The 10639-nt window shown below is 46.7% G+C and overlaps 1 protein-coding gene across 1 annotated transcript in view; it reads left to right on the top strand.

Moving 5' to 3' along the window:
- Positions 1 to 10639, top strand: part of LOC128381828 (glutamate receptor ionotropic, delta-1-like) — a 78654-nt gene that overhangs the window by 2682 nt on the left and 65333 nt on the right. The window contains exons 2-3 of the mRNA XM_053341858.1: positions 8135 to 8236; positions 9197 to 9319. Of these exons, the coding sequence (XP_053197833.1) occupies positions 8135 to 8236; positions 9197 to 9319 (225 nt within the window). The remainder of the gene's footprint in view (positions 1 to 8134; positions 8237 to 9196; positions 9320 to 10639) is intronic.

Below are 10639 nucleotides of genomic sequence, written 5' to 3'. Positions count from 1 at the left end.
GAGGAGAAGGAAGGAAGGGAGGAAGGGAGGGAGGGAGGAAGAAGGAAGGAAAAGAGAGAGGAGGGAGGAAGGAAGGGAGTGAGGGAGGAATAAGGAAGGAAAGGAGGGAGAAATAAGGAAGGGAGGAAGGAAGGAAGGGAGGAAGAAGGAAGGGAGGAAGGAAAGGAAAGGAAGGAAGGAAGGAAGGAAGGAAGGAAGGACTATTTTTTTTTTTTTTTGTGTGTTCAGAGACCCCAAAAAAAGGATTATTACAACACTTTCAGCTTCTGTGCATCATATTCTTCCCCTCCTCCTCCTTCCTTCCTCTCCTCCTCCTTCCTTCCTCTTCTCCTCTTCCTCCTCTCCTTCTCCTCTCGGTTGATTTCGGCGGCCGCGGTTCAACAGTTCAAATGAGGCGGAAAGAAAAAGAAAAAGAGGCCGAACTTCAAACTGTGCCGTTAATTTATCAGCGAGTGTTAATGAAGAACACCCCCACTATCACAGCTCAGAGGAAAGAGAGAGAAAGGATAAAAAGGAGAGGAAGAGGAGAAAGAGGGAGAGGTTGAGATCATCTAAAGGACAACACTGCTGAGAATAACTCTGATTATTAAACACACGCTCCTTCTTTTCTTCTCTTCTCTGTTTCTCCGTCATCCTCAGCTCATCAACGCCTCCTTTTCTCTTTTTTCTTCTTCTTGTGTTTTCTCTCGTCTTTAACCTCCGTGTGTGTTTATAGACAGACGAGGAAGAAGGAAAGAAGAAAGGGAGGAAGGAAGGAAAGGAAGGAGGGAAGGAAAGAAGAAGGAGGGAGGGAGGGAGGAAGGACAGAAGGAAGCAAAGAAAGAGAGAAGGAGGGAGGGAGGGAGGAAGGTAAGGGGGAGGAAAGAAAGCAGGAAGAGAGGAAGGAAAGGAAGGAAAGAATGAAGGGAGGAGGGACAGACGGAAGAGAAGGAAGGAAGGAGGGAAGGAAAGAAGGACGGAGGGAGGAAGGAAAGCGGAAGGAAGGAAGGAGGGAAGGAAAGAAGGAGGGAGGGAGGAAGGACAGAAGGAAGGGAAGAACGAGAGAAGGAGGGAGGGAGGAAGGAAAAGAGGAAGGGAGGAAGGAAAGAAAGAAGGACAGAGTAAAGAAGGAAGGGAGGAAAGTAGGGAAGGAGGGAAGGAGGGAAGGAAAGGAAAGGAGGGAGGGAGGTGGAGGGAGGGTGGAGGGAGTGAGGGAGAGTGGGAAGGAGGAAGGACAGACGGGAAGGAAGGAAGGAAGGAAGGAAGGAAGGAAGGAATTGAATTAATCTGGTAAAAGCTCGCAGGTGTCACTTTAGCTCATCATGTTCCTGACTGAAATGCATCATGGGAAGTCGTAGTTTACCTCTTGCTCTCAGCTTTCAGACACTCAGCACATCTGGAAAGAAGAAAGAAAGAAGGAGGGAGGGGGGGGAGGGAAGAAAGAAGGACAGAGGAAAGAAGGAAGGGGTAGGGAGGGAGGAAGGACAGACGGAAGGAGGGAAGGAAAGAGGGAGGGAGGGAGGAAGGAAAGGAGGAGGGGGGGAAGGAAAGAAAGAAGCAGGGAGGGCCCCTACCTTCCTTCTTTCCTCTGTCCTTCTTTTTTCCTTTCCTCCCTCCCTCCTCCTTTCCTCCCTCCCTCCCTCTTTCCTTTCCTCCCTTCCTTCCTTCCTTGTTTTTATGAGTTCAGTTTCAAATGCAAATGAAAAGCTGTTAATGTTTTTATATATCAATATCAACATTTAATAATTCCTACTTTTAACTCCTGAATCCTGAAAGTCTGAGTTAAACGAAGCTGCACGCCGTCGAGCCGCCACTATCATGACAGCCTGTGTCCAGGTTGCGTAATCGCCTCCGTGAGTGCATTCAGGCCTGACTCTGTGTGTGTTTGTGTTTGTGTCTCATTTTGATAAAGAGCATCCCAGTTACCATGGCAACACACACACACACACACACACACACACACACACACACACGCATACAGAACAGCCTCATTCCCTCCTCTGTTGATGTGTATTGATTAGGTGGGAGTGTGTGTGTGTGTGTGTGTGGTGTGTGGTGTGTGGTGTTGTGTGTGTGGAGTGTGTGTGTGTGTGTGTGTGTGTGTGTGTGTGTGTGTGTTTCTGTGTGTGTGTGTGGTGTGTGGTGGATCATGCATGTCAGTGTGTGTTTAATCCGTTAATACACAAAGCATCCGTTAAATGTTTGTGTTTCGTTCCCTCCGAGAGAAACTGCTGCAGCCGTCACCGCTCACGACGTCCTCCCTCCCTCCTTCTATCTTTCTTTCCTTCCTTCTGTCCTTCCTCCCTCCATCCCTCCTTCTTTCCTTCCCTCCTTCCATCTGTCCTTCCTCCCTCCCTCCCTCCTTCTTTCTTTCCTCCCACCTACCTTCCTCTTTTCCTTTCTCCCTCCCTCCCTTCCTTCCTCATTTCCTCCGTCCTTCCTTTCCTTCCTCCCTTTCTTCTTTCCTTTCCTTTCCTTCTTCCTCCCTTCCTTCCTCCCTCCATCCCTCCTTCTTTCCTTCCCTCTTTCTTTCTTCACTTCCCTCCTTCCTCCCTCCTTCTTTCCTTCTGTCACCGCTCACGAGGAAGAAAAAAACAACCTTAATTCCTCATAAACAGTGTGATCAACCACGGTCTCCCTCCTCCTTCTTTCTATCTTTCCTCCCTTCATCTTTTCCTCCCTCCCTCCCTCCTTCCCTCCTCCCCCGACCTTCCTCCCTTCCTTCTTTCCTCTGTCCTTCTTCTTTCCTTCCTCCCTCCCTCCATCCCTCCTTCTTTCCTTCCCCCCTTCCTTCCTTCCATCTGTCCTTCTTTCTTTCCTTCCTCCCTCCCTCCTTCTTTCCTTCCCTCCTTCCGTCTGTCCTCCCTCCATCCCTCCTTCTTTCCTCCCTTCCTTCCTTCCTTCCCTCCCTCCATCCCTCCTTCTTTCCTTCCTCTCTTCCGTCTATCCTTCCTCCCTCCCTCTCTCCCTCCCTCCCTCTTTCTTTCCCTTCCCTCCTTCCTTTCCCTCCCTCCATCCCTCCTTCTTTCCTTCCCTCGTTCTTTCCTTCCGTATGTCCTTCCTCCCTCCCTCTCTCCCTCCCTCCTTCTTTCCTTTCCTTCCTCCCTTCCTTCTTTCCTCTGTCCTTTTTTCTTTCCTTACCCCCTTCCTCCCTCCCTGCTTCTTTCTTTCTTTCCTTTAAAAAACAACCTTAATTCCTCATAAACTCGTTAAATGAATCGGTTTATGAGCACTTTTCATGCATCCATGTAAAAAAAAAAAATCAATACCATAAAAAAAAAGAAAAAAAGAAAAGCGTGTCCGTTGGTCCACATTAGAGAAGCTAATAAACAGTGTGATCAACCACAGTCTGATTAATGCTAGCTGACAGTTAATGTGAACACGCTCCTGTAATCTCTGACAGGACGTCTTCATTACCGTGGTTACGATGAACACGGCGTCTGCAGCTTGTTGAACACTGAACACCCAGCTGTAAACATCCAGCCCAGGTCACACAGTCACACACACACACACACACACACACACACACACACACACACACACACACACACACACAGCCAAACATGCTCAGCTAATGCTCTCCTAATGATGCTGCTGCTGCTAGATAGAGGAAGAGGAAGAGGAGGATAGAGGAGGAAGAGGAAGAGGAGGAGGAAGAGGAGGAGGAAGAGGAGGAGGAAGAGGAGGAGGAAGAGGAGTGTGTTTATGGAGCTCTGGTGGAAACACACAGTAGGATCTGAGATAATTGCATCTTATTGCAGCGTCTTCAGTAAAAACACAAAAATAATCCTTCCTTCCTTCCTTCCTTCCCTCCTTTCCTTCCTCCCTTCCTTCTCTCCTAAATTCCTTCCTCTTTTCATCCTTACACCTTTCCTTCCTTCCTTCCTTCCTTCCTTCTTTCCTTCCTTCCTTCCTCCCTCCCTCCTTTCCTTCCTTCCTTCCTTTCTTTTTTCCTCCTTTCGTCCTTACACCTTTCCTTCCTTCCTTCCTTCCCCTCCCTCCTTACTCCTTTCCTTCCTTCCTTCCTTCCTTCCTTCCTTCCTTCCTCCTTTCCTCATCTCAAGACACTTGAGAGGTAGAAGTGGTGTGTGTGTGTGTGTGTGTGTGTGTGTGTGTGTGTGTGTTTCCTTGTGTGTGTGTGTGTTATTGTGTGTGTGTGTGTGTGTGTGTGTGACATCTTATTTGTACAGATATTTTCTTTTCTGTCTTTCTGAGTGGCAGACCTCTCGCTGACCCTACCATTGAAGCCGGGAATGTTTCTAATAGGATTTTTCTCCATGGAGAGCCGAGTGGGAGCGTCGAGGCGATCCTGTGTCATGCTGTTCCTTCAGGAAAGGTCTTGATCCTCTTTAAAGTAGAGAAGCAGAGAAGCACTTCTTTGACTCTGCTGTCGTCACGGCTGTGGGGACGAGAGCCTTAAGACTGACTGAGTCTCAATGAAAGTGTCCTGTAGGTTATTCTCCTCGAAAAACTGGAGCAGAGTCGAGAGTAGAATAAATGGACTGTACTTATATATCTGCCTTTCTAGTCTTACAACCACTCAAAGCACACATGCAGCATTATGTGACTCCAGCCATTCAAACCTTTCTGTTAGTATCAAGCGGGAGTTCCTGTCCTCTGAAATGAGGCCAACCAGGAAGTAACTTAGAGCTGCATTCTATCAAAAGGCCACCAGGGGGCGACCGTCTCTATACAAGTCAATGGAGAATTCACCAACTTCTCACTTGATTTCTAACCTCAGTAAACGTTTTCAAAATGTGTTTATGGTCTCAATCGCTAGTTTAAAGCCTTCTTCAATGCAGTATGATGTTCATTTGGGACATTTTGGCCTCCCTGATTTTATATGTGATGATAAAGCAGGGTATGCATTAGGGCGGGGCTACGTCATGATTGACAGGTTGATTGACCAATGTCAATCATGCAGCATTATGTGACTGCATCTAGCTGTTTAACCAGTTTCAGTAGAAGCATTGCATGTACATTAAACCTTTTCCACCTCTGCTGTCATTGTGGGTGAAATGACGAGAATCTGACTGACAGTCTGAATGAACGTGTACTGAAGGTTATTCTCCATGAATAACTGGAACAGAAAATGGACTGTACTTTTATAACTCCTTTCTAGTCTTGCAACCACTCAAAGCACATTTACACACACACACTTACACACCAATGGCAGCAATTTGGGGTTCATTGTCTTGTCCAAGGACACGTCGACTTGCAGACTGGACGAGCCGGGAATTGAACTGATCTTCAGATTAATGGATGGGCCTGCTCTCTCCCTCCTGAGCTGCAGTGCCAGCACCTTTACAGGCCTTGAACTTGTTGCTCTTATGGATGAGGGATAGTTCTGTTTTGAGCATGTTTAAAATCCTGTTATTTTCCATTTGAAGGCAGTTTTAAGCCCATAATGTAAAGCATTTCTTACCAGAGTGTCTTAACTGGGAATCAATCACGGCTCTGCTGCGACTCCCACACTCCAAAATGGTCCTTTGGTGGAGCTGAGGCTGGCTTGGCTGCACCTGGGTGTTTAGCGTGGAGGTGCTAACTCAAACTCCACGTACTCCGGTGGTAGTTAAACTCCGTTTGACACAGGTTGCATTTTACTTTTGACTTGTCAACTGAAGCGTCTGGAAGTGTTTTAAAGTTAAACAAGCCGTTCAAAAGTCCAGTAGCTCTCTTACTTTCCATCAGCGCGGTAGGTTTACTGCAGGAGGCCACTTCAAAGCATAGCGCTACAGCTAGAGGAGCCGTCTACGGGGGAGTAGAAGGGACAAAAAGGCTTGCAACGTTAAAATGAGATTAAAAAAAATTAACTTGTGGGGTTGAGCATAGCTCAGCGGGTTGAGCACCCGCCCCATGTGCTGAGGCTACAGTCCTCGCTGCAGGCGATCCCGGTTCGAATCCCGAGTCGAGCGATCTTATCCTGCGTGTCATTCCCCCTCTCTCTGCCTCCTGTTTCCTGTCTGTCTCCACTGTCCTGTCCATTAAAGGCAAAAAGCCCGAAAAAATATACTTTAAAAAAAAAAAAAAATTAACTTGTTATGGATTGCATTAATCTAATCACGATTAACGCATTGACGCTGACAGCCCTAATAAAAACCAACACTTTTCAGATACAGTGGTGTAATGGTAAACACCTGGTGACAGAGCTGGAATATGCTTCTCTAATGTTAATATTGCGCAACAACATGAAACCTCACAGTAAAAGCACGGCACCGTGTTAAAGCCGGCTTTGTGTTTCCTGTGACCGTCACCTTCTGTTGACTGCTGCGTTCTTTAAAGAGACGAAGAAGAAGAATAACACTTAAACAGAATATATTCATCCTGAGTTTACTGACACTGAACACAAAGGAAAAGTGCTACGCAGCAAGTGAAGTATTGATCTGTGCTTTAAACCAAACTCTTCTTTATCATCTTCCTTTTTATCTGCATCACAGCTGTTTACCCGTCCTCGCTTTGAATGAGACTCGATTAGTTGTAACTGCTTCTTATGTTTGTTTTTCACCTCTTTACTGCAGTGTGTGTGTGTGTGTGTGTGTGTGTGTGTGTGTGTGTGTGTGTGTGTGTGTGTGTGTGTGTGTGTATCGACTGACAGGTGGAGTGAACGGAGGGAAAAATACTGAGTGGGTGTTTAATTGTGCAGACTGTGATCTGATGTCTGAGAGGAAAATCTGAACCACTGACAAATAGGTTCAGGCATTAAAAGTAAAGAGTAGTGAGGATGCTTTTATACAAATAATGACATGAATAGTTTTTAATTTATCAATTAACTTGATCTGAAGTCTGAGTAAACAGCAGGAAGCTAAATTAAATCAGTGTTATTGCCTTTAAGGAGGGAAGGAAGGAAAGGAGGAAGAAGGAAGGAACACGGATTCTACTTATATGGTCATGAGGCAGAGTCATGGGCGGAGCGGGGAGGTTGCTATGGTTACGAGGGCTGGATCTGGAGGACATTGGTCAATCAACCTGTCAATCAGGACGTAGCCACGCCCTAATGCATACCCTGCTTTATCGTCACATATAAAATCAGGGAGGCCAAAATGTCCCAAATGAACATCATACTGCATTGAAGAAGGCTTTAAACTAGCGATTGAGACCATAAACACATTTTGAAAACGTTTACTGAGGTTAGAAATCAAGTGAGAAGTTGGTGAATTCTCCATTGACTTGTATAGAGACGGTCGCCCCCTGGTGGCCTTTTGATAGGATGCAGCTCTAAGTTACTTCCTGGTTGGCCTCATTTCAGAGGACCAGAGCTCCCCGCCTGGTTTTTTCCAGAAGTAGCGTTGCATCTTGGGTAATATGAGTGTGAGTAGTAGCGTTGCATCTTGGGTAATGTGAGTGTGAGTAGTAGCGTTGCATCTTGGGTAATGTGAGTGTGAGTAGTAGCGTTGCATCTTGGGTAATGTGAGTGTGAGTAGTAGCGTTGCATCTTGGGTAATGTGAGTGTGAGTAGTAGCGTTGCATCTTGGGTAATGTGAGTGTGAGTAGTAGCGTTGCATCTTGGGTAATGTGAGTGTGAGTAGTAGCGTTGCATCTTGGGTAATGTGAGTGTGAGTAGTAGCGTTGCATCTTGGGTAATGTGAGTGTGAGTAGTCAGCTCTTGATGCATACTCTGCATTTCTGGAGAATCTAGTAAACCATCCAGGAACTTCTCACATACTCTAAATCACATACTTCAAATGACGTCAGAGTTAGTAGAGTAGTAGGAGGGAGGAAGGAAGGAAGGAAGGAAAGAAGGAAAGGAGTGAATGACTAACAGACTCTCAGTGTGTGTAGGCAGTAAATGAACTCACGATGCTTTCTGAGTACATTTTCCTGAGAGGGATGTTCGGGGCTTTGAGAGGCTCGTTGCAGGCAGCAGGTTTTTTGTGACCTAATTAGGTCAGGCTCATTTTGTGTCTCTGCTCTCACTCAGAGCAATGAATGAAAACATGCTTGAGTTCTCTTCCACCCTCGTCTCGTCTTTGTCTCCGTCTAATTTGCGGCGGCGGACTCTACAACATGAAACCCCGATGAGACGACTGAATAATGGCTGCTGCTCTCGGCCCGTTGAGGTGGCGTCTCGCTCATCAGGCCGTACGTGATGATCCCCTCGGTGCTGCACTCTGTTTGCTGACAGTCTGTCTTCTGTTAACTCTCTCTCTCTCTGCAGCTCGCTACCTGGGACTCGGTTCATGGACTCAACGGCAGCCTGAAGGAGAGTCGGATAGAGAACGGCATGCAGGGAGTGACGGTCAAAGTGGTGACGCTACTGGTAGGTGACGTCTGTGGAGAGGTTATTGAAACTATTACAGCCCTGGGTCACATGTTCCTTCATCACCGTTAACACACACTATATTATTTTGACTCAATCCCACACACACACACACAAATACCCCTTTTCCACCGAGCTGGAGCCAGTGCTGGTTTGGAGCTAGTGCTAGAGCCAGTGCTCAGTTGGTGCTAATCCAAGCACGAACCTGTTGCTTTTCCACTGGCAAGGAGCCACGTGATTACGTCACTGTATAACGTAGCCAGCGCGGCCCACTAGCTGGCTAATAAACGTTAACCTCGCTAGCCAGCTAATAAATGTTAACCCTGCTAGCCGGCTAACAAACGTTAGCCCCGCTAGCGTGCACCTTTGAAGCACTTCCATGATTCACCAGTGAGAGGCAACAACATGGCACAAGGCATCTAGCTTGCCGGAAACGAAGAAGAAGAAGAAAAAGAAGAGGAAGAAGACAGCTATGGCAAAAAAATGATAAAAATAGTACTTTTAATCAACAAATCTTTAACTCTCTGTAAATGCCACGCTAGCTGGCTAGCTAATGAACGCTAACCCCGCTAGCCGGCTAATAAACGTAAACCCCGCTAGCCGGCTAATAAATGTTATCCCTGCTAGCCGGCTAGTAAACATTAGCCCCGCTAGCCGGCTAATAAATGTTAGCCCCGCTAGTCAGCTAATGAACGCTAACCCTGCTAGCCAGCTAATAAACGTTAGGCCACTGACGTAATCGGTTCTTGCTTTAGACTAACAAAGACTTGGTGCTTGCTCTGGCTCCGTTCTGAGGCTCGGGGCTAGAGCTTTGGCGGTGGAAAAGCAGAGAACCACTTTTCCTTCCTTCCTCCCTTCTTGTTTGTTTGTCAGGTTTTTGGGGGGGGGGTTTTTTTGGGGGGGGGGTTGAAGCAGCAGCAGATATTTGGAGAAGCTGTGTCTCTCTCTTCCTCTCTGCAGGAGGATCCCTTCGTCATGGTGGCAGAGAACATCCTGGGGCAGCCTAAGAGATATAAAGGTTTCTCCATCGACGTTCTGGACGCCCTCGCCAAGATCCTGGGCTTCAAATACGAGATCTACCAGGTGGGAAAGGGTTACCTTCCTTCTTATCTTCCTTCCTTCCTTTCTTCCTTCCTTCCTTCCTTCTACCAGGTGGGAAAGGGTTAGGGTCATGTGTTCAGGTTTAGTTCAGGTTTGAGTCAAAGTGACAGAAACATAAATCACAAGGAGAGGAGAAGAGAGAGCAGCGAAGAAGGAGGATGTTTTTAATCCTCAGTGATGTTTCCTTCCTTCCTTCCTTCTGTCCTTCATTCCTTCTTTCCCTCCTTCCTTCCTTCCATCTGTCCTTTCTTCCTCTCCTTCTGTCCTTCCTTCCTTTCTTCTGTCCTTCATTCCTTCTTTCCCTCCTTCCTTCCTTCCATCTGTCCTTCCTTCCTTCCTTCCTTCCTTCCTACTTTCCTACCTTCCTTCCTACTTTCCTACCTTCCTTCCTTCCTTCCTTCCTTACTACCTTCCTTCCTTCGTTTCTTCCTTCCTTCCTTCCTTATTTCCTTCCTTCCTACCTTCCTTCTTTCCTTCCTTCCTTCCTTCCTTCCTTTCTTTCTTTCTATCTGTCCTTTCTCCTTTCCTTCTGTCCTTCCTTCCTTCCTCCCTTCCTTCCTCCCTTCCTTCCTTCCTTTCTTCCTACCTTCCTACCTTAAGTCCAAGTGTGCTCCAAATAAGCCCACGTCATGATCATCAGTAATAGATTACACTTTTATTTATAATATAATTAAATTGCTCTAATCTCTCCCATGAAGCTCTGATTGGCTCAGTTTTCTCTTCTTTCTTTCTTCCTCCCTTCCTTTCTTCCTTTCTTCCTTCCTACCTTCCTTCCTACTTTCCTTCCTTCCCTCCTTCCTACTTTCCTACCTTCCTTCCTTCCTTCCTTCCTTCCTACTTTCCTTCCTTCCTACTTTCCTACCTTCCTTCCTTCCTTCCTTCTTTCCTACTTTCCTACCTTCCTTCCTTCCTTCCTACTTTCCTACCTTCCTTCCTTCCTTCCTACTTTCCTACCTTCCTTCCTTCTGTCCTTCATTCCTTCTTTCCCTCCTTCCTTCCTACCATCTGTCCTTTCTTCCTTCCTTCCTTCCTTCTGTCCTTCCTTCCTTCGTTTCTTCCTTCCGTCCTTCCTTATTTCCTTCCTTCCTACCTTCCTTCTTTCCTTCCTTCCTTCCTTCCTTTCTTTCTTTCCATCTGTCCTTTCTCCTTTCCTTCTGTCCTTCCTTCCTTCCTCCCTTCCTTCCTTCCTTTCTTCCTTCCTACCTTCCTTCCTACTTTCCTTCCTTCCCTCCTTCCTACTTTCCTACCTACCTTCCTTCCTTCCTTCCTTCCTACTTTCCTACCCTCCTTCCTTCCTACCAT

This window comes from Scomber japonicus, chromosome 20, assembly GCF_027409825.1.
Source record: "Scomber japonicus isolate fScoJap1 chromosome 20, fScoJap1.pri, whole genome shotgun sequence".
Classification (NCBI taxonomy): domain Eukaryota; kingdom Metazoa; phylum Chordata; class Actinopteri; order Scombriformes; family Scombridae; genus Scomber; species Scomber japonicus.
The sequence above is the reverse complement of the archived record's forward strand: the minus strand, read 5'-3'. Positions and strand labels throughout refer to the sequence as shown.